At 48.5% G+C, this 23,936-nt stretch overlaps 2 protein-coding genes across 2 annotated transcripts in view; one reads left to right on the top strand and one right to left on the bottom strand.

Annotated features, from left to right (window-relative positions):
- On the bottom strand, positions 1-23,155 carry TRAP1 (TNF receptor associated protein 1). Its single transcript, XM_049791161.1, has 18 exons — positions 21,978-23,155; positions 21,351-21,521; positions 19,804-19,886; positions 19,255-19,395; positions 11,454-11,525; positions 10,571-10,731; positions 9,228-9,337; positions 8,966-9,039; positions 6,360-6,515; positions 5,857-5,977; positions 5,661-5,730; positions 4,320-4,467; positions 3,618-3,803; positions 2,882-3,020; positions 2,285-2,370; positions 1,603-1,748; positions 1,140-1,212; positions 1-860 (listed from the first exon to the last, which is right to left on the bottom strand). Exons 1-18 carry the CDS (start codon positions 22,003-22,005, stop codon positions 759-761), a joined length of 2,067 nt encoding a protein of 688 aa, XP_049647118.1. The 5' UTR covers positions 22,006-23,155; the 3' UTR covers positions 1-758.
- GLIS2 (GLIS family zinc finger 2) overlaps positions 21,425-23,936 on the top strand; it is a 300,390-nt gene continuing 297,878 nt past the window's right edge. Inside the window, exon 1 of the mRNA XM_049791163.1 lies at positions 21,425-21,534. The gene's annotated coding sequence lies outside the window, so the exon portion shown is untranslated. The remainder of the gene's footprint in view (positions 21,535-23,936) is intronic.

Genomic DNA, 23,936 nt, shown 5'->3' with positions numbered 1-23,936 from the left:
TGGAGGGGTCTGGAAAAGAAGAGGAGTTTATTTATCATAAATACAGATCAGCTAGACATGCAGTTTATCCCACAGAAAAGGGAAAAACTCTGGAGGCTCTCCAGAAAGCCACACACTGGAAAGCTGTTTCCCAGTTACTTCCCTTTCTCCACAGCAAGACCAGGATGAACTCAATTATCCAGCAGCTCAGGGATCTTTTCTGCCATGGGACTGTACTGATATGTTCCACCAACAGGATCTTGTGTCTGCTAATGGCAGCAATCTATCTCCATGCCGGCAAACTCCTCCTGCCTGGTCAGAGGTGGAGGTTTCTTAACATTAATTAATTCTGTCAGTGCTTGTTCAGAGCACAACGGTACACAGGGATTCAGTGGATGGGGGGGTCTATTCACAAACCTAACTGGGAATCTTGCTGCCAACATCTGTTTTGGGAAAGGCCATTTCTAGAAACAGTATGAAATGAGGGTCTTCAGGCTTGTGTCAGAACTTTGGGCATATTGTTTTAGCAGCAATCTCTGGATTTTGCTCCCACTAAGAACATCATACTTTGAACAGGTTGATGACATACGATCTAATAATTACAACTGGCTCCTCCGTGTGCAGTGAGGATCGGAAGTCCCCTGCATTCTCCCTGGCCCTCTGCCACATGAACCCCTTGCTGCACAGTGCCTGCAAGCAGATGCTGCAATAGCTGACACAGTGACTGCACTTGAGGAAAGAGACGCCAGCACAGAGTTCATCCTTCAGTCTTCTGGGGCTCAGTTCTTCTCCAGGATTCTGGTGAGGAGTTCATTGAGCCGGCTCACCATTGGTCTGGGATCCTCATTCAGTCCTGCTGCTATCATGGCATTCTCATAAATCTGAAAAAGAGAAGAAAGCAGCAAGAGTGAGCTGGATGAGAGCTGGGGAGGAAGTGATTGTCACTATCCAGGACCTGCATGCTGAGACCAAGCATGTCTTCTAGGTCATCTGGTAGGAAAACACATGGACCACAGGTGCCAGAAATACCCAGAGCAGGGACCACAGAAGGATGTGATTCTTGCCCACTAGAAGGGCTGCACCCTGTTCCCTGCTGCACATGGTCTGCAAGCTGGCTCTGGGGAGGATGGTGCTGCTTCTGGAGAAGGCCTGGCTCTCACCTGATCAAGCAACAGCTGGGCCAGATCAGGCTGACTGTCCTTCAGCTCGTTAAGCTTCTTAATCAGAGCATGCCTGTAAGAGAGATGAACACTGAGACTTGGTATTTTTGGACACAATGAGAAATTTACTTCCAGAATGAGCAGCTAAGCCAAGGCGGGACAGAAAAAGGTTCTACCTAAAGGCCAGAATATCTCCAAGTTCCTTGCTACTGTTCTGGGGGCTTCTCTCTTCCCTCCCATCCTGTCCCTATAACGCCCACGGTCCTCAGAGGGCTGGATATAGCGTGTGTGGGTGGCTCACGTCAACCATGCCATGCAGCCTCACAGATTAAGGCACTGTGGCACACACTGCACTTTATGGGGAGGGCTCTGCTAATTGGGAGCCTTACATTGCCTCCTCTCTGCCTCCACCCCAGAAAGACTGCAGTGCCCCAGGCCCAGCACTGGTATTGTTTCCCCTTACCCTGTGTTGATCTCCAGGGTGGGCTGCAGGAGCTGGGCACGCTCCTCTTGGGTCTTGGCCAGTTGCTGCATGCGAAGAAAGTGGCGGGCAGCCCCCATCTCGAGCACAGTGATCATGGCAGGGTGGGTGTCCAGCCGTGTAGTCACCTGTGGCAAAACCAGCAATTGGTGCCGAGATAGAAAATGTACATGGGTTAGAGGTGGGGGAGGTTCAAGGACTTGGAGTCTCCTCAGCACAGATCCACACCAAGCCTCCACACAATTCATCCCCACCCCACAGGAGCTGCCTAAACCAGCCAGGAAACTGGGGACTCAAATGGCCCTACTGGTCCACAGGCAGTAGCTCGCAGCTGGACCCAAAGCACTCCTTGCCAATAAGTCTTTCTAGTCCACAGGCAAGACAGTCACCAGCCTGTTCTTTTAGTAACCTGAGCATGAATTAGTAAAATGGGCTTTGCTCATTACTCATTAAGATGTGGTTCTTCGGCTGCCACGCTGACCATCCAAATGACAAATGCCAGCATTCATACCATTTACAGAAAGGAGGCATGAAGAATGATTTCTCTCAGGGTCCAAAGAAAAATCTGTGGCAGCAGAATCCCATTCAACCACCATCTTTTTTTCCCTAGATTATTACCTCCATGGATCTCCTCTACTCAGTTACCCAGACACAGAATACCTACCTTAACACCAGTGACTCGAGAGCCTAAGGCATTTCTCATCCAGGCCATCAGATCCTCAGCTTCTTTCTCTGTCAGACGTTCTGCAGCTGGCAGGGGAAAGAGGGCATATCTCAGCATGGATTAGTGTGCCAATGGACAGTGAGCTTTACTCCTGAGCTTAGTCCATTTCATACTTCCATTTATCTGTTCTCTTGTGGAAATGGGAAGGCATCACCACTCAGCACACACCTACGTATGTGCCCTCATCCCAGACCGTGCCATACCCAGAGAGGGCAGGCTCATGCCCTGCCAGTGCCTGCCTGCCTCTGTCAGGGCACCAGATGTATGCGTGTTGTTAAAACTCAAATCATGGAAACTCCACATGTGACATTCCATCTGTTTAAATTGGCAAATTGCTTAAACTTTGATCATGTGGGATAAAAAGGATCTTCAAGAACTGCAAGTTGCCTCAGAGCATGAGAATGGCAGCATGGAAAGGAGTGCTCTTGCTCACATGCTCAGGAGCTGCAAGAGCGCTGGAGGAGGTGTACCCTCACTGGCTGGCACAGGGCGGCAGGACTGCATGCAGCAGGAAGGGCCAGGGGAACCTCACAATACCTGAGCGGCTCTCCTCAAACTTCTCTTCCTTATAGTGATCAACAACAATATCTGTCTCCACCGAGATCAGCTTCTTCTTGTCAAACTCCCGAAGGTGCAAGAGTGTCAGCTCATCAAATTGCTCATAGCAGAACAGGACCTGTGCCAGAAAAGGGACAATAACACATAGTTTGGGATGTAACAGCATCTCCTCCTTCCCAAAGCAACTCTGCACCAAAGAGCAAGAACATCTCAAGGGAAACTAACAGGTTCAGCCCCATGGTGACTATCGCTCAGGGCCCCAAATGAAAGCAAACCCTTGGAGGGCTTGTTACCACGGGTGGCAGATCTGCAGCTGAACAAGTCCTGCTGTCCCATGGAAAGTGAGAACCAGCACTGACTCCAGTCCTGGAAGGGCCACCTGCCTTCAGAGGACACCTATGATGCCATTACCAGCCCTGCACAGCAGCTCTAGGCTCCTGCTCTGGGGTTCAGCAAAGGTATTAAACAGATGTCAGAACTAGATGTCTGCACAAGTACTAACCCGCCTGCACAGAGTGCGTGACAGGTCCTTCCTGGCCCCACACCACAGTAGCCAGTCTGAGTGGAGACAGAGGGAGCCCGGGCAAAGACACCGCAGTGGTGGGGGTCTACCACAGGCCTCACTGCCCTGCTCAGCTCTGAGATCCAGGTGAGCCCTGACGACTGATGTAGTAGCTCAGGGCGTTCCCCTGGCCATGGCACACTGCTCACCCACCTCCATGTCCTTTTTCTTCATGGCCTCAAAGTACGGGGAGTGCTCGGCCAGGTGCCGGTTGGGTGCACACAGGTAGTAGATGTTTCTGCTCCCTGCCTTCATGCGGGAGGCATAGTCAGTCAGGCTGGTCAGCTGGCCTGCGGGCAGGGCAGACGATTCGTAACGTAGCAACTTTGCTATGTCCTCCTGGAAGAAATGTGCTCCTGTGAGCTGAGGCAAGGCGACTATAGCTCTGTCTGACCACTCCCAGCCCCAAGAATTCCCTTTGTAGCATGCAGGCCTGTTTGCAGCCCTGCAAAAAGGCTCAGGGGATTCTGAGTCCCTCCTTTCCTGCTCCAGATATTAAGGAGGCAGAAAAGTGACCTAGACAGGATGTAGGTCAAGCTCTCCTGGAAATGGGAATCCAGGCAGAGGACAACAGCAGGAGAAAGGCCTAGTTTATTGCCTATTGTAGTTCATATTGCATCAGTGAGGGCTGACAACACAGTGTGGGTACAGACTCTGCAGTGTCTCAAATTAAGTGGGAAGCAGCACCCAGTCAGAAAAAAGTGAGTTTCAGCACTAGAGAATCTGTAGGTCTTGTTAGACCCAGGAACACAAGTTACAGGTGTGTATGATTCACAGAGAAGTAGCAGTCCACCCTCATCCCAGCTCACAGTAGGAGCCACTAATCTTTCGCACCAGCTTCAGGACTCCTGGTACCTTGACATCCTGCTCTGCTATCGTGACAATCCCCTCTCTCATGAATACCCCATAGTCCTCAAAGAATTTGGCATATTTCTCAGCATCCTTCTTGCTCTGGTCAATGAAGAACTTGATCAACCTCTTCTGCAAAACATCTCGGAGCTTCCTGCAGCAGAAACAAGCCTTTTAAAAATAGCTGCTGGACCAAGACAAGAGATTTCAGATGAACATCTTTCCCTGTGCAGTGTTTTAGTGATGCATTTGCAAACATGAGGACAAAGGAGAAACCCTGGGTCCACTGTCTCCTCTCCCTCATGGCTCTACGTCTGTTCTTTGTATCTCTGTCAAGAGCAGCTCTTGAGCTGGAGAGATAGCTAGAGCTGTGGCATAAATGTACTGCTGAAACTCAAATCTTCAGTAACTTGTGACTCGGTGATGCTGCAGTACATAACCAACTGTGCACAGGGCATCTGCCTTACTCCCACAGCTACCCTTAAACATGGAAAGGAAGTGGTTATGAAAGGGTTACACTTGGAAGAACACTTTCTGAAGGCCTGAAAATGCACTGTGAAGTGACAGGGTTAATTTGGTGACTATAGTGAAGGTAGAGGCATTTCACCAGCTGTAGAATACAAAGTTAGCCATCAAACCTAACAAGATAACAGTGCCAATACTAAGGAGTATTAGCCTACTCTTATACTTCCTTCAAGTTCCAACAATGTCAGATGTTTGAGAGGAGACTTGAAGGACAAAAAAAAAAGGAAAAACCAAAGCCAGGTCTAAGGGGTTCTTTGAGCAGACTGACCTGCCAGCAGCCAGCTTCACTGGGCCTCAGCACCAAATGAAAACCCTGCTGGCTGGCTGTCAGTTTTTGACAAATGTGTGTGTGAGCACAGCAAAGTTTTGAAGGAAGTCTGGAAACAAGAGGTGCAAGGTGCTGTTTGAAGATTTACACATAAATAACGGTGACACTAAAGTATGGCCCAGCTTCCTAATATTGACAGCTGACACTGTTTTGTTTTCCAAACCACTTGGTGGTGCAGACCAGACACTTTAAATAGCAAATGCACTGTTACTGCTGTGGACCAGAGACACCAAAAGACAGCCTTGGACATGAGGGGCACGTGGCCCATGCAGGCAGCAGCAGACTGTATGACACAGGATGCTGCTCCCACATGTCAAGATGTGACCAGCATGGCTGAGAAACAACTCACTTTACAGAAATTCTCACAGATGAAAATGCTGCAGCTTACATGCCAGGTCCCTCCAAGCCCCTCTAACTATCTCACAATGTCCCCTCTTCAACCAGCAAGAAGCTGGAAGAGCCTCAGCAGTCCACAGGATCTACCTCTTGCTTACCTGATAAGGGCACTCTCCTGCAGCAGCTCCCTGCTGAGGTTCAGGGGTATATCCTCACTGTCCACAACACCTGGAACACAGAGCAACCCTTGAACAGTGAGGCAAACATGAGTGCCAGGCTCAGGAAGGCAGCATCTCGCCTTCCCCGCTGGGAAGCCATGGTCCACAGCCCGCTATTCCTGGTCCCAGCACACACCTCTAAGAAAACGCAGCCATTTAGGCAGGATGTCTGCAGCTTTGGTTTGGATGAGAATTTTGCGGCTATAGAGGGCAACGCTGGAGCCCAGTTCCCTGCTGATGTCAAACATGGATGGTTTCTGCAGGAACAAGAGACAGAAGGGTAACACCAGCACCATGCATGGTGCCCAGCTGCACACTATGCTGCAGTATCTCTGTGGCTGCACCAGCTGACCAGGTCACACTGTGGGCCTCCCTTCTAGTGCTGAACCTAACGAGAGCTGAAATCTTGGCTGTCTTCCCTAGGGATCTACCCAAACCATCTCTCCGCTCCTGTCGTGGCTCAGTATCCCCACAGCTATCCTGTAGCACCCAGACTACTGCAGAGATACCACACTGGATATTCCTCCTTGCCATTCTGCAGCCTTAGCTGCCTCCTTTCCCTATGGAACTCTCCTATTCTCTCCTCTTCAGAGCAAGTGGGCAGATGTCCCGCTGTTCCCTGGACAGAAGGGCACATACTTGCTCAGGCACATAGAAGATGCTGCGAATGTTGAGGGGAGCATCAGTCTTGTAGTGCAGGACGTAGCGGGGCTTGTCGTAAGCCTGTGCTATGAAGCGGTAGAACTCCTCGTGCTGCCACTCACCGATGTCCTTGGGGTCCAGCATCCAGAGTGCCTATGAAGGAACAGGGAGACGAGTTCCCATCAGCTCTCAAGACCTGCAGCCTCACAGCACAGGGCTCTTCTTTAGTTACACTTTCCCTCCAGGATGCTGGAGCAAGGAAATACAATCTTTCAAACAGCCAGACTCCTCTGCACAGCCCAAGGGCAGTGGGATGTATTATGGTTCAGGCACATTACCACAGACTAACAAATTACTGCGCCTCAGCTGATCTCGGGTCAACTCTCATACAGGTACGTTTGCCCTGCAACATATATAAGGCAGCTTTGTTTAGCCCAAAACAAAAGGGATTTGGCTAACCTCATTGCCTCACACTTGCTACTGGCCAAGAGCATCCTGGACAGTTACTACAGCTCAGCTGACTGGCAGTACTGGTCAAGTATCTCAAGGCAAGCAAAAGAAAAGTGAAAGTTTAAGTGGCTCTGTTGCAACTGGCCTGCCTCCCTGACGGAGGTCACTATCCCACCACAAGGTCAGCTGAGTGCTTGTGAAGCAACTCTCGGATTGCCTGTTTTTCTGCTGATTTGTTTTGGAGCAGTTTGGGAGATGCTTTGTGAACCACTTGGCTGTCCCTGCTGCAGAGTCAGAAAGTGGTCCAGCAGTACCATTTCACACATCAAGACATGAATTGAAGTCATGACCTCCAGACCAAGTCCTTTCCTGTGGCCCTGCTTTCTACCTGCTGCTGCTCTAAAGCCCCCAACGCTTTCTGGAGCATTCAGCCCATGCTCACATCGCATTTAAGTTTTCAGTACCTCAGCAAAAGACCAGCATCTAGCAAAGATGCGGGAGGTTCTGCCCATTTAACAAGTATTGGGACTCAATTAAGAATCTCATGTTTCCAGCTAGGTGAACCCCACTACACTCACTGCCACTCTTAGCCAGTCAAACCCTAATGAGTAACAGGAGCGATTACTGGCGGCAATACAAAGATCCAGCCCACCCTCCACCCACCAGAGTCCAAGGGATTCAGGGCTCTGGTAGCCCTTGCCATGCTGCCACACTCCTTAAAATTTTCTGCCTCAAAGCCTTGTTCCACAAGTGGCTTCATAACATTTCCAGCACACACAAGTGTCCTGGAGGGTTTGCAGAATCACAGGTAGGATTATGGACTCAACTGGGTACTAAGGTGCTTTCTAGGAGCTGTTGTTAGGTAAAGTGCTGCTTTCCCAGAGGCTTACTTGTAGCTACAGTTATCAGTTAGACCAGAAAAGCCTCTAACTCCACATTGTCAGCTACATGGCAAGCATTCAAGAGCTTATCTGGGAAAATCCACACCAAGGAACTAACTATGGCTCTGTTTACAGTGAATTGAGGTTGATGTGCAGAAAAATGCAAAAACAAGATCCTGGATAAAGAAAAGGCCTGAAATGGGAGCATAATGAGAATAAAGCTGTTGCTGTATCCCAAGGGAAAACAGACTTTCTGATAAGAAGATAAAAGTACATGACTCTATTAAGGGCATTTCACCCCTTGCTCTAGTACTACTCTTCTCTAGGGAGTCTGTTCTATTGATTGTCAGGTAGAAAGAACAAACAGCTGTCTAAATCTATTTCTGGTTTTGTAATTTAAGGGTAACAGCTAGAAAGCCTTCAGAACAGAAACTATCATGCAGAAATACAAATAAATATCAGTGACTAATAACACCAATTACAGAACCTTAGATAAATTAACATCATAAAATATTTAAGTACATTCTTGAAAGTCTGTCCATACAGTGCCACATTCCAGGAAACAAAAAAACCCCACACATACTCTCTACCTGCTCTCTTATGTGAGGAAGCTTTAAACAACCAGAAAAGAAGATGCTGGAGAAAAATGATTCATAGATTTCTGTTCTGAAGATAATTAATTTCACCTAGGTGATTCCTGCAATCAGGCCAAGAACTTCTGACTAAAACAGGCCTGGCTGCAATATAATTTTAAGCAGTCAGAAAATGCCAACATGAAGCAGTGCTCAGCTAGGAGCTGTGAAGAAAAGCAGGCTGTGAGCTGAGCCACTAAGAAAACGAACCATTCACTGGCACTGGCTATCCCATGCTGAAGGACAGAAAGAACTGCAACAAGAGGTGTCAGCACACTAGTGATTGGAGCAATCCCTACATCACCAACATGTCACCTGGCTTAAACAGTTAAAGTATTATAAAGCATTGAAAGAGTAATTCTGATTAAGGGAAGATCTAGAAGATAACTGTAAATAAAAACTGCTTTGCTAATCTGCAAGAATTCTGTCCAACAAAAGCAAACAAGCAGTTCCAGGCATGACTTCTGCTGGATCATCTCCTTTTGTTCTCATTAACTGATTGCTACAGGGTCTGTGATAGCCTGGACAATCCTCCCCTGATTTCCAGGGACAGCGGCAGCTTTATGCTGTTTCCTGACTCCAGCGGAGGATTACAATGGTTCACCTCCGTAAGTGACCTGCCTCTGGCCCTCCTGCTCACCTGTAATGTGTTAATTCTTCTCCCATTGAGGTACAGTGGGAAGCTGATGAAGTTGCTGTATTTTGTCACCACCTCTGGAATGGAAAGAAGACATAGAAGAGTCACATTTGTGAAAACAACACAGTAAGAACTTCCTCAGTACCAGCAGGTGAAAGGTGTTGCAAGAGAGGAAAAACACTGTAAATTCACCTGTCACTCACAGGCCCCCGACAGACATCATACAGCCCCTCAGCAGGTAGCAGCATTTCCCTCCTCCACTCACCCTTGACTCGGTCTTCATTTGCAAACTCCTTGCAGTCTTCTTTGAGATGTATAATAATCTTAGTCCCAGTTCTGACACCAGATGCTTCTGCAATCTCAAACATTCCTGAACTAGGATTAGAAACAGACCCTGTGTCAGCTTGTGCCTCAGATACATCCATGATGGGACATAAAAATGTTTTATTAAACTAAGAGCACACACAACACTTCAGCACCAAGAGGAAAAAGCAAAAAATCCTGAATGCCTGAATGATCTCTGTGCCTCTGAGAAGCCCCTCCAAAACATGTGGCTGTCTTCCCTACAGAGACTCCAGACCCAGGACACACTGCTCTGCAAAGACACTAGCAGCCTCTACTGAAAAGGAAACAAACTTCAAACCAACTTCAGGTTGTGTGAGCCTAGTCTAACTCCTCTCCTACATTTCATACAGTGACTGCAACACACAGGCTCCTGCCTTCTCCCTTGACAACTCTGACTTGTTTGTGGGCTTTCATTCATGCCTCCACTGGAGTACGCTGTAACCGGTTACAATGAAAAGCAGCTGTGCTCTGCTGAAGACAGCCTGTTCTGGATGACCATTCCTACCCTATTGCTAAGTGAATGCCATATGGGGATCAAACACTGGTGAGAGCACTGACCCAGGGGAGAGACAGCAGCGGTGATGACAGACAAGCAAGCCTTCAAAGTGTACAGCAGTACAAATTGCAGTATACAGCAGCTTGACTGCAGCCCAAGACAGTCTGATGTCTCAGTTAGAAGACGTTTTTTTTCAAGAATTTAAATAACTTGGTAAATGCTTTATTTGTAGGAGATTTTATGGGGATGCAGAGCTTTTCACTGCCAGGAGCTACCATTTCAACATGGTCCAGCAGTCTACAGCTTTGCCATCGCAGATGTTTGCAACTTCAAGCAAAAAGCAAAGGATGAGCACACAGATCCGACCCACAGAAGACATGTGCCTACAGAGCCACAGCACTGCATGACCGCTGCCTCCTGTGGGTGCTCTCAAGCGAAAACCCAGGGGAAGACTACACCGAAGAGATTAAATTTATCTCTCCAGCCTGGGGCACTGCTAAGATGATTGCCTGCCAGCAGGGAAGGAACAGGAGAGGCAGGTACTCTATTTGTCCACAACACACCTGCTCTGCAAAGCAAGTCCGTCCCTCTGTTTTTTACCCTGGCACATTGGGCCACACTTTGTTGCCATATATAATCTGAGCAGGATCTAAACCAGTAAGCCTGGTCATAAAACATGACACAAGCCCTGTCTTGCTTTTAACAGCTTTCAGTCCATGCCTGGTCTGGACACAGCCCCCCCACCCCATCCCATTCTGCAGCCTTACCCATCTGAAGACCAGTGGTAGCCTGGGCTCCCTGGCTCTGCAGACTGTGAGAACACCTCCACTTTATCAGCCACCATGAAGGCTGAGTAGAAACCCACTCCAAACTGGCCGATGATTTTACTACTGGCTTCAGCTTGGCTCTGCAGAGCATCTAGAAAAGCCTGGAGAAACAAAGACACATAAAACAGCACACAGTGACTTCAGGTACCACTGGGAGGCTGCAGTCCACCCTCCAGCTGGGTTCCTCATGCACTGATGCAGCCGTACTGCAGCCTGGCAGTCCAGCACCCTCATCCTACACATCTGCATTGGTGCTTTGCGGACGGTGCCCGAGGAAAAGGGTTTCTCCCACAGGGACTGTACCTCTGCAAAAAGGGAGCATTGTTTAGGGCAACACTCACTGCCACTAGCAGTAAAGGAAATCAAGTGAGGGCTCAGTCAATCAGGACCACGAAACCTTAAAATGGCAACTCCAGAGATGAAAAACCAAACAAACCAGGTACGTCAGGTACATTATAACAACTTGCCAGGATGAAGACACAGCTGCTGCCCTCCTGGACAGAGGGTGAATGTTGAGTGAGCATGTGCCCCTCGATAATGATGGCTTGGGGAGGAAGGCATTTGGGAGCGAAGGCAGCCAGGTGCAGCATTACACACAGGGCCCATTAGCACTGCTTGGGCACCACAGGTCTCCCACAGCACACAGCAGAGACCATTAAGAGCTAGAAGACTCCACAGGTAGGTTTCACCTTCCAAGAGGGGTGTAATTTCACAGCTGCGCTGGGGGTCAAGGGACAAAATGGAATGAGAAAATACTGGGAGAACAAAAGTGGCTGTAATTGGAGAAGACTTTTCTAGCAGGGGGTGCCTCATCCCAAGTTACCTTTGAGCCTGATCGAGCGATGGTACCGAGGTTAGAAATCAGCTCCTCCTGGGTCATCCCAACACCTGTGTCCTGAAAAGAAACAGCAATTGTAGCTGAAATATCAGTAGGGAAGCATTGCTTTAGCAAACAGTACCCGACCAACTTCTACCTCTGACTCCCACTCTCTCCCAGCCAGCTGAGCACTAAATTCAACAGCAGACTTTCAGCTGTGACTCCACCTGCACATGGTCAGGACAGTGGACTCAAAAGGCACACAGCTCCAAGGGGCAGCCACAGCTGCCTTGTGGCTATAAACCACCAGAAAGCTCAGAGACTCAAGCCATTTCTTGGGAGAAGACAAAACCATGCCAAGACAGGCTGGTTTCTACACCCCTCTAAAAATGCACAAGGATGACAGCACTGGAAAGAGATCTCAACCCAGTCGTGGCCTCACTGTGCCAAGTGCCATGCACGTACAGAGACAGTTTCCATTCCTGAACAGGTCCAAAGGGGAGCTAAGGAGCAGTGAGAAGCAGCTTATTTCCAATCCTCAGATGGTGAACTGATGCCCTCACACCAGGAATCAGTGGCAGAGCAGTGAATCCCTTAACTCTCAGGTAATGCAGAACCTTGTCTACAAGCACCACATTCACTGATCTCCACCTACTCTGCCTTTGTTTTCCTCCTCTCTCCCTCACATTATGCTCCACAAGACTTGAGTATGCTCAAGTGTCCAGTGCTCTCTTGAAGGCACATGGCTTGTTGTCATCCCCAGTTTAATCTTTAATCCAGATTTGCACTGCTGCATGCAGATAAACATCTCCCTGCTGCTACTGCACGCCTCTCAGGTAGCAGACCCTGCAGCAGCAGCACCATCCAGAAAAGGCTGCAGCAAGCCTCAGACTAGGCTGCAACTTCATTTGTTGCCACAATACATTTGCACGACCCAAACGCAACATGGGTAACAGCAAACCCCAGCTAGAAATGGCCACCCTTTCACACAGCACCCCAACAAAAATCTTTTCCACTTTGTAGTCCAATGTATTTTCAGTCTTGCTCCACACACATCTTCCACAGAAGCAAAGGGCAGGCTAAAGCTCTCCAGAATGCCACTTCTGAAAACCAAGTGCCATTCCCCCTCCCAAATCCCAGCAGCTTCTCTACCTGACACAAACATCCCGAGAAGCTGCTCTTACAGGTTCTCTGAGCCACTCTGTAAGGCGGCAACAGCACAAGAATTAGCCAAGTGAAAGGTGATTCTCATTCATGTGAGGAGTTCATCTGCCCTCGAGTACCTGTGAGCACAGTTATCACAGCTGACAGAAGCCTGCACATCCAGAAGTGGGCTGACACACTCCCAGTGTTGTTCATGTAGGGGTGGGATTCGGCATGCAGGAATCAGCAAAACGAGCTGGAGCGGAACTGGCTGCTGCTAGATGGCTTGGAGGTGAGATGCTAGAGTGAATTCTGACACAGCATGCCTCTACCACCCATGTGGGGCATTTACTGGGCTTATTTACTAGCAAAGTAAGTTAATGTTAGTACCTATTTTTTTAATATAGTGTTGAACTCCACTGAAGGATCAAACTGTAGTCAACTTGTGAGGTTACTGAGTGAGGTGCCATGTGGGTAAGACGGTTTTCTGCATCCGTACAAGTCATGGCACAGCAACACCTTTCCCTTGATTAAATATGATAAGGCCAATCAGTAGACTTGGCTGAGAAGAGGGATGATGCCCAGTAAGATCTCAACAGTGGGAGATGAAAAGCCAGGAAAAACAAACAGGGTATGGCAAAATGTCAGGAATCTGACATGGTCCCTTCCCCCAGGGAAGAAAAAGCCAGAAAAAAAAGTTTTCAGCATCTGGTTCAGGTTTTGTTCATGCCAGACCCTGAACAGAACTCTTAACTCCTCTGATCCACTCCTATTTATAGCACAGCATGTCATTCCCAAATTCCAGTATGTTAAAAAAAAGTAATATCCCTACCCCACGAATTTATTTAGCTATTGAATTCCGAATGCCCTGCCAAACTTATTGCAAAATGCTTAATGACAATTCCTGGAGACTAGTTTGATGAGGGTGAATAGCAACGAACAAAGAACACGGCTGAAAATGGTCTGTTCCCCCAACAGCGACAAGCCGCTAATAGGGAAAGCGGAAAGCATCTTTTTAGGTGGCCGGCCGAAGATCCTGGCAAAGCTGACATTTCCTACTGCAGGAAAACACCTGGGCGGATAAGATGAAAACGCCATCAAGATTCAAACCGCTCTTGCCGCGTATGCGTTTCCTGCGGCTGGCCTTCGCACTGCGCTTCTTGGCTCCCTTCACCAGATGGTGCTGCTCCAGGGAACGGGGAATAAAGTGGTGGTGGCGGAGAGACCGGGGAGCTCAGCTTCTGCAGAGCAGGCCCTCTTCAGCGGTGGGAAGCAAATGAACCTGCCCACGAACAGCCGGCCTCGGACGGACGCAAGCACTGGCAGCACTAGCTCCATGAAATCCAAGGAAGGAGCTGGCGGGACTTCCACTGCCCTTCTCACATCGTTCTGCGCTGCGCAGGCTGCTGCTCGGCCTCTAGGCGTCTTTGCCAGGAGCCACCGTGTCGTCGCAAAACCCCCCGCAAAGACTTTCTACCTGCCATCGGCCAGCGTAACTGCAAGGACTGCCGTTGCTCCACCAACATTAAAACTTTTCTTCCCCTGCAGACAGTTTCAAGCCCTCCCTTCAGTCTGCAAGAAAAGTTTTATCAGGCTGAAAACAGCCACAGTAGTTACTCGTAAAGCACGAAGCAAATTGTACATGGGGCTTCACAAATTACAAGATGTGAGGGCTATGTTCAGAGTTTAAAGTGCTAAATGCTTCTCCACAGCTTGGAGAAACCAACCACTGTATACCATGAAACGAAGTTCAGTGTGCTGACACTTCATTAGCTGAAGGTTAATTACAGAAGCCCTTCTGTTACTCAGCAGAACAACAACCTCCTCACCTGGCTGAATCTCCCTTCTGGGACTTCTTAGGGTGCAGAGTAAACAGCCTCCCCCTGAACCATCCCCTCTACAAGCCCTGTTGCTCTGCAAGACAACACAACAGGCTACAGACCTTCATCCCATCTTCTGAGGGACTATGAAGAGCTCTATGACCACACTTGTACTACACTTCTAAACTAAGTAACATTTACCCTGAAGAGACAGCAGGTGAACTTTGCTTTTAGCACCTTTTTGTGTGTGGAGACCTCCCAGATACAAGGCCTGCTGTTGAACTGCACGGGACACTTTGTTCTAACCTTTGTGGCATGGGTGCTGGACATTTGCAGACACTCTTCTGTGTAATGATGGATGGATAACTGCCAGGCATGTAGTACCTCAGGGATCCCACCATGAAACCCTCTGCATTTGCTCTGCAGCCCTGAGGACCTCTGACTTCCTTGACAGAGGGGTAAATGAACCCCTTTGTCCCCACTATCTGTCTCATCAAATCAGTCAGCCCGCAGCTCTTGTATTCATATCATACTTTTTGGTAAAGCAAACAAACTGCACATAATTACAGCAAAAATCCAGTTTAAATCAACAAACTGCTTAGTTTAGCTGGTAAACAAGAACCTAGGTAATGTAACATCTTTGCTCATTACCTGAGTCCAATTTAAGATATTGCAGAGCCTCATTACACCAAACAATCCATTAACTAACCATGAACTGCTGCCTTTGCCACGGCTGCATGTGAAAGAATGCTTGCAGTTAGAGGTACGTATCTGAGCTACTGTGCCTTTCATTTTGCTTTGTTGCGAAACGAACACTTGAAACACTTATTTCAGTGCAAAATCTCAACAGGGCATCAGAAGAACACTGACTACATAATAAAATAAGGACATGCTGCTTTCACCAACTGATGAGGTAATAAAATCCCAAAATGTCCGATTAGCAAGTGTCCCCCTTGTTCTTTAAATACCTTGCTTAAAGAGATTTAAAATTCACAAGACCAGGACAGCAGCCACACTGGAGCAGCGTTCTGGTTTAGAACCAATACGGCATCTGTAGCAGCCACAAATGGATAAAAGGCACAATAAAACTGATGCGCACAGATACAAGGTAGTCTTGGCCTGGTATGCGGAAGCTGTCCAAAGCACAGAGCCTGAGGTTTCCTTTCCTTTCCAGTACCCTGTGTTAACATTATTTTCAACAATGCTGAGCATTGCTACAGGCTCAGCCTCCAACCATCCAGGTCTAAATGCCCAGCGTTCAGAAAAGTACTTCCTCTTATCCACTTTGAAATCTGACATGCTCTTATTCTGGCATGAAGAGGAAGAAAAGATTCTGCACTTCCTTCCCTAGGCTGCAGATTATTGGAGATGTGTTTGTATTTCTGGTTCCCTAGCTTATTTTTTAAAGATGATGCAACAACTGGAAGCTCTAACCCACCCCTGCAATCAGTGGCACATTTCTGTAAGCTTAATTCCACCTAAGGCTTGTCCAAGTACAGCCAGCTTTACCCCTCCATCTCTACCTGCATTATTGTCCATCTCCTGCTCCCCTGCCTCCTCAAGCCCAAGTGGCAGATGGATGCTGCAATGCTGTGCACAACTAGGGACGTAACCCTCTCTCTGCTGCAGCCTGGCAGCACAGGGTGGCTGCCGGGACACGACCCAACATGGAGGGGGACCAGGTCCCCACCTGCACTAAGCTTTGTTGGACATGTGGGTGCACCTGCATTGAACTGCTAAAGCCCAAACATCTCAGTTCTTTATTAGAGCCTCAGTACAGCCCAGTCCTTGTTGCAGACTCATAAGCCAGGAGAGATCTGCTCAGCGATACAGGGGGCTGTTGCAGGGAAGAGTGGTGTTTGCAGTCATTTTAACTCCTCCCAAACACAGAAAACTTGTTATTTTGTGGCTTCACAGACACTGATTTTGGATTACTCCAACAATGAGAAGAAAGCCCAGCAAAGAGAATTGAGCAGCCCAAGCTCTGGCAGCAATTATGCTGCTTACCCATGTTAAAACAGCGGTCACACTCCCTCACCCAGCAGCAGCTATTAGCTCTGTAAACATTTCAAACAATTTCCTCTAAACTGCTAGCACTGTCCTAGCCCTAAATCAAGCACCAGCAATGAGCACGGCTCCAGCCTCTGAGCCCACACAAACACAGGGTTACCACCAGACACAGCAGAATGGCAGAGCTGCATAGCAGCAACACTGACTACATCGCAGCCAAGCGCCTGTCACCAGCCAGCCACGGGCAGCCTTGTGCAGGTGTTGAAGGAGAGCTCTGTGGTCACAGGGCTTTGGGGTGTGGAAGGGGTTCTCTGTTCCTACCTCAAAGGATCCAGAAAAACATGTCTGTAAAGCCTTAGCATGCAGAACTGCAGAGCTCTGCAGATCTGTTCTCACTGAAAACACATCCGTAACATTTTCAAGGGGATTTTCTTAAGAGATCTGACCTTGCAGGCTATGGCTGCTACCAGATGGAGCTGTCCTAGAAACAGAATGAGGCAGTTTTCAAAGGGGTGGAGAAAACCATGGAATTTGCTAAAACAACAAGATGTTGGTGAAGGAACTGATGTGGCGCAATTCAGTGGACTAGACAGTGAACATTTCCCTCTTAACAGATACAACACTCAGCAATGCTTAGGTAGGATATCCCTGAATGAGGACATCATATTAAAATTCTAAGTCTTGCTATGCTTACAAATGAAATTCAGCCCTGGCAGAGAAGTAAGCAGAACTGCAGTCACTTAACAGAGATTAATGTAGTCCTTTACTGGAGCATGCCTGTAACAGAGGCCATCAAACGTTACAGACCTGCCTTTTCTCAATCGGTGAGACACAGAGAGATGTTACAGGGCTTGGAGGATGAGGGGAAGAGATCTAGCAGATCCTGGGGCCAAGAGCGGCATGAAGATCTGAGGACAAGGACCTAGGAATTAGACTGAGACAATGGGGCCTTTCTAGAAAAAAATGGGGGGACCATTGCTACAGATCACACATGAGGGAGCTGGTGCTTCTGTTTTGGTGGGTCCTAGTGAGTACAGAAAACAAAAGAGTGACTAAGGGACAGGTTCATCTCTGCATCAATCATTGCAGGCAAGTTTTTTTGCACCTTTGCATTCCTGAAAGGTAGGAAAATGTTCTGAATGAGGCTTGTTCAAAGTAATCATTATATGCAGTAAGTTTCTTTAAGAGATTATAAATAAACCCTTCGCTGGAGGTAAGAAGCTTTAGGCACTATTGAGAAGGCAAACCTATTAAAAGAGATTGGAGTAGCACTGTTCTCTCTCCCTTCTCAGAGTGCAGTATTGCTGCAGTTAAAAGCTTCCTAGTTAAGACTCATTTAGTCGCATTAGAGATGCACAGGCAGCCAGGTAGGGGGTTATAAAAAGACAAATCCTTAACATGTCTAATTGGGTATGACGTCAAATGCACCCTATCTGCAAGGTGAGCAAACAGGTCTCTTGACCAAACTGCCAAAGAAGGGGACAGCTTCCACAGTTAGAGGGCATGAGTTATAAGAATGTCTTGATGGGTTCAGAGGCTATGTGTCCCCTATGATCGCAAAAGGGAAAGATGAGAGCAAGACAGGAATGACACCCTGCTTGGGGCTAAGCGAGAGCTCATTAAGGAATCGGTGTTACAGAGCAGTCAGAAAAATGCAATAGTCAGGTGTGATAGGAATGGCAAAGCCTCTGCATTACGGTTTGAGAATCTTTGGGTTGATGATTGTGTTGCCCACTGACGATCACTAACTTCCCCATGGCAACCACAGCTGCTTGCTCTGCAGAGAAACAGAAGTATAAAAAAACCTGAGCAGTCTCTAACAGCCAGTGCTTTTGTCCCACGTGAAAAAATATCAGATTGTGTGCTTTGTCTGTGCCACGTCTCCCCTGGACCTGCTATGGTCAGCCTTCACTCACACACTGCTGTCTGCCTCATTCACCCTCTCCTGAGAACAGTCCTCCCCTACACTCCCATGGCTGACACTGGTCCACAAGGAAAGATACTGATTTGCCTTCTTTGCATTAAGAGCTTTGCCAAGAAAACACCAAAACTGAGCCTCAGCCTTTCACCCTGGACAACAGCCACAAACAAGAGCAATCAAAGTACAGAAAGAAGGACCAGCTCCACCTTCCCTCACCGCACCGAGTCCCACAGGAGAGCATGCTTACACTGATTGCCCCGCTCCTGCCAAGCATTTTGCCACCAGTAGGGAACAATTAAAACCAATGCTGCAGAAAGGAGGACACATAAGTGCTATGGTACTCCTGCAATCTATAGTCCCACCTGTATGTTAGGGCAGAGCCTCAGCATCAGCTGGGCTTGGCCTGTCCTGGAGCAGGAGGAGAGAGAGACAATCAGCAATGGGAGGCTCTTCTCACCAGCCCAGCATTGCCCAGCGACTGAGGTGAGAGGGAAGGTCTGCAAGCTACCATGTAATACCTCAGACTTAAGGTGGTGAGGGAAATCCTCCTCCAAGGTCAGGATGAAACCAGACTCCAAACTTTTCCACCAGTGAGAAACGCACACACAACCTGGGAAGTGCACCAGACAAGGTACTGCGAGAAAAGCTGCTTGTAGCTCCTAACAGGGAAGGAAGGAGCAGCAAATTTTCCTATGGGGATGAGTGTGAAGCAGAAAAATCGGTGGTTTCTCATCAAATCCTGAGGTTACAGCCTCATGAACCAGAGTCCAGCTGAGGACAGAACACTTCTTCAGGCAGGCTTGGGAATCCATGGGACTGTGCTGCCACTCAGCTTCCACTGATCCTTCATGGTACAAAGGCTAGTGATGAGAGGAGTAGGGAATAACACTCTCCTGTTACCAAAGGGAGGTACCTGGATAGTGATGGTTCCCTTTCCACTGTCTGTCTGCAGATGGATCTCCATCTCTGGCAAGGCCTTCCCTTCTGCCATCAGCCGATGACGCAGTTTCTCCAGCGCATCACTGCCATTGGAGATCAGCTCCCGGATAAATACCTGGGGACGAGACACAACCTGACACTGCAGCCTGGCCTTGTCCACTGCAGGGGACTCTCAGAGACCTGGGAACTCATTGCCTACTCACAAACTCATTCCCAACTCACTAGAAAAAGAACTGTGTTTCCCCATTATCTGCCAGGAGAACAGTTTGTCTGAACTCAATATTAAAGTGCAGAGGCTCTGAGGCTCACAGAGTCACCTGGCCATACCTACAAATTGTTTTGAAAACACATTTTCAAGGTGTCTTAAGAAAACATCATTCAAGAAAGCACGACATGTGAACAGCACAGGACGTGCTGGGAAACTGAGCAGGTATTCTTCCAGCTCAACCATTTTGGATGTACCCCTTGACATAGACAGGGCTTTGCCAACAGAAAATCTACCAGCAAGTAGTGGGTGCCTTACCTCCTTTTCCGAGTACAAGGAACGGGCAACAATGTCCAGCAGTTTCTTCGTTTCAGCCTGAAACTCATGTTTAGAGGCTGCACCTAGAATAAAATCACAAACACACCTTTAAGGCACTTCACCGGGGTCCTCTTGGGAAGGAAGGCAAAACTGCAGTCTTACTACGTGCTTCAACTTCCCAGGAGCAAAAGCCTGAAGCACAATGGGACACAGGTAGCTGTGACCTCCAACAAGATGACAACAAAGGTGGTGTTTACACACGCCTGTGAGGCAGCATGCTTTGCCAAGCAGACACTTGGCCTCTGCGCCTCAACTCCTGGCACACAAACCTCAAGGCAGTCAAAGCCTGCAATACGGGCACATTGGTCAACATGTCTGGGCTGCAGAGCAATCAATAAATGAGAAGTGAAAGGCGATTCCCCTTGCTCCTTATGTGTGGCTCCATGTGATCCCCAACTGCTCTCTCAAGCGCCTCCTGTGGTTTATAGCCTGCCTTCCACTCTCTTCCTTGACTCGATTTTCAAGGGAACCATCAGCACATGCGCTGCTTGAAGAGCTTCTACAGCCAGGTAGCATTTCTCATGCCCAAACAAAACTTGGAGCCTTAAGCAGAAAAAGGCAGATTCTCAAATGTCTCTGTGGAGCAGGCAAGCGAGTACATACGTACAGCCACCTATGCAGGTAGGTAGCTGTGCCCAGAAAGAGAATTTTCCTCAGAAAGAATAACACGACAAAACATTGCAGCTGAAAGACCATCCTTGGCCTTTTAAAAACAGCGTTTCTCCTGCTAGAGGCATTAGAGAACCCTGAAGCAACATGGGGGAAGTCACAGGTCACACATCACCTCTGCCATGCCTTGCTGGCAAGGACCTACATTCCCTAGTGACGGGGTGAAGCTGGGGTGCGGACAGCAGCAGGAGCAGTCCATCAACACCACTGGGGTCTTCACAACCTGGCGGTCTCAAAAGTACCTGCCAGAAAAACCACGGGACCATGGAGTTAAGATGCTATTTCTGTGCTTGAATAACTCATGTGACCTTGCTTTAAAGCACTTCTCCCTGAAGGTGTGCAAAGCAATTCATTCTAACTAAAAGGTTGACACCAGGATTCTCATTAGACCTCCATGATCCACACCAATGACCTGGGCAGGCACAGCTTGCTTCTGGGACAAAAAAAATCTCTTTTTAGGCAAATTCTAGAGCCTGTGGAGCCCCTACATATATATATATATATATATATGCATGACCATCAGTTGCCTGGCTAAGCCCACAGATGCAACTTCTTTTTGCAGTCTTCATGGCCACATTCCTCAGGAAAGGCCATTCTGATTTGCATGTTCCAGTTTGGGGAGGTGACAGTGCAATACAGATTCAAACTGTAGTCTGCCAGCTAGGATGTGATGACTACTACCTGCACCTCCTCCAGAGGCAGAAACACTACTGCAGAGGGCTCACCCTCGTAGTCAGGGCACAGCTGCCCCCAGACCTCGTCCCAGGTCTGCCTGCACCCCGAGTGTGCTCCTACAAGACATCTGTGTTCGTGCCCACCTTTCACATTCTCTGTGTTGCTGATGATGGTGTGCAGGGGCTCTTCCTCCTTATTCTCCGCCGTCTGTGTGCTGTACGTCCGGACAGCAGAAATGCTGGTGGCAGGAATGTTGTACCTGAGGCCCCAGTGATGGAGTATTTGTCTTTGGAGACATGCTGCTGCTCCTTTTGCTAGAAGACACAAGTGAAGATATTTCAGTATAAATCATAAGTATCAGCAGCAAGAGGAGCACCCTTTAAAGGTCCCACTTAAGCAATCCTGTGGGGAGTTACACTGTCCAAGCAAGACTGAAATTCCCTCCTAATCAAACACCCACCATTTCCCTCCAGCACTGCCTTCACTGCATAAGAAAGCCAAGCTGCTACTTTGGACTGTCCCTTCTGAATTAAAATTCTAGCCAGAAGATGACAGTTAGAAGCTTTCATAACAAATTAACTGGTGAGGAAGAGGCAGTCTGCAGCTTTCGTTGCTGTTACCTAGCCAAGCTGAAGACAACAGGGAACACTTCAACTCCCACATTACTGCCAGTGAAGACATAAAACCCCGGTGCAAGCGAGGCAGCCTGCACCTCCAGAAGATGCCTCTGCTGCACACGCAGCTTCTCTGGATGCTGTACTAACACTTACCATCAGGCAGGCCTCCAGGCACCAACATCTATTTCCTCTCGCTCACTTTCATCCCACCGACAGTAACTGGCTCCTTTACAACAAGCTCTCTCCCATATCTAAGAACAACTCCAGCCAGCCCCGTTTGGCCCCTATCAGCCAGCTGAGCAGTTACTTTACGGCAATAAATATTTGGCCCCTGACTGTCCGAGCACAGTTAACAGAGCATAGGGATTACATCCCCCAACAAAGCCAGCTCTGGGGTAAGCAGCACATGCAGCAACAAAGCCACTAGTCAACAAAGCAATCAGCGGGGAAAATGAGAGACGAGTGAGGAAACGGCATGAGCCCCCTTAAAAGGACTGGGATTCCACGTTCTCCTCCTTCCATTGTGCCCAGGTGAACCAAACAGTCTTCTCTCTGTTGGGTGATGAAACAAAGCCAAACCTGGCCACAAAAAGACCATTTACAGCACTGCAGAGCTCTGTCCAAAGCCAGTTAGTTACTTGGCGTGATTTCTGAATTGTAGCGAGAAAGGCCTGTGCCAGAGTTAAGAGCCCAGAGGGTATGGATCTGAGCGTGCAGCTGCGCTGGGGACAGGCGGTGACTTGGCCTTTCCCAACCCTACAATGAACATAAATGGACGAGGCTGTTTTGGGAGGCAGAGGAGTGACAAGGATGGCCTGGGCAGAGGGGGAAGAATCTGGACAAGCAGCTAAAGTGGCTGGAAGCAGTGACAAGCCCAGGCTTTTCTTACGACTCACTCTGTGCTTGCAGGTTGTTTTGTCAAGCATGAAAGGAGGCAAACCCTACACCCTAGGCCTGCAAGAAGCACATTTTTGAGGTGTCCTTTCTTCAGACAAATGGGTACAAAAACACCCGAAGACTGAACTGAGAACCACGGGCATGGTGACAGTCCCTGCAGTGCACCCGTGACCTCTCTGGAAACAGCTTCTTTGGCCATCCACAGCCCTCCAGTCCAGGTGAGCCGCTGGGAGAGCCTAGCTCCCTCCTGAACCTTCCTCCACCTTGTCATAGCCCTTCAGTGAACTCGGTGTCCCAGCCCTTTCACCAACATCCCTCGTCATCCTCCAGCTCATCTTGGGAGGTCTCAGGCTACCTTCACAAGTGCTCTGCGAAACTCCTGCCCACCTTAGCAGGTACTACTACCGGTATGGCCGTGGAGAACAGGTCTTGCTGCTCCAGACCATCAGGCTCACCATCCTCTTGCTCACTCCAGATTAGGTGAACACAAACCCCTAAGCTTTAACAGTGCTTCTAGCTCCTGCACCTCATCCCCAAGAGCTGATCGAGGAGGCTGTCAGTCCTCATTCTTCCTCCTCCTCCTCCTCACAGAAAGCTCTGAATCAAGATCCACTTCTCCAGCCAGAAGCTTGAATTACTCCCCAGTCATTCTGCCCTTAAAGAAAAGAGCCCACAAATAGTTCTTAATACATCTGAACACCTCCTACACACATAACTGTTCACGATCTGCAGCACAAACAGTTCTGCCGCATTATAACAGGACAAGTTCTTTATCTTTCATTTCATGAGCCTTTGTTGGGCTCATCTGAGAAAGCAACAAGGAAAACAGCCGGGGTGACTGAAGTGGAAAGCAGTGGAGAACTCACTGTGTGGCTGTCCAGCCCATCAAGCTTCAGAGAGGAAGAGCCTGAATCAGCCCAGGCTTTACATATTTTTATTAATGCATTTACACAGGGTTTACATGTTTTATACTCATTTTATGCTAGATGGTGTAGGATACTCCAAAAAATCTGCACTTGTACGTAGGCACACATACACACATTTCCCAAACAGCAGAAATAAAAGAGGGAATTTTGCTCCCTCCCTGACCCCAGGATCCAAAAGAGAAGCAGATCAGCAGCAGCTCCGTGCTAACCTTAAGGCCACTTCTATCATCAGATCTCCAGGCAGCAAGGCCCCAGAGCCAATAAACAGGTCACCGCCCCAGCCCATAAA

This window comes from Accipiter gentilis, chromosome 33 (assembly GCF_929443795.1).
Source record: "Accipiter gentilis chromosome 33, bAccGen1.1, whole genome shotgun sequence".
Taxonomy (NCBI): domain Eukaryota; kingdom Metazoa; phylum Chordata; class Aves; order Accipitriformes; family Accipitridae; genus Astur; species Astur gentilis.
This window is presented reverse-complemented; position numbering and strand designations above follow the sequence as displayed.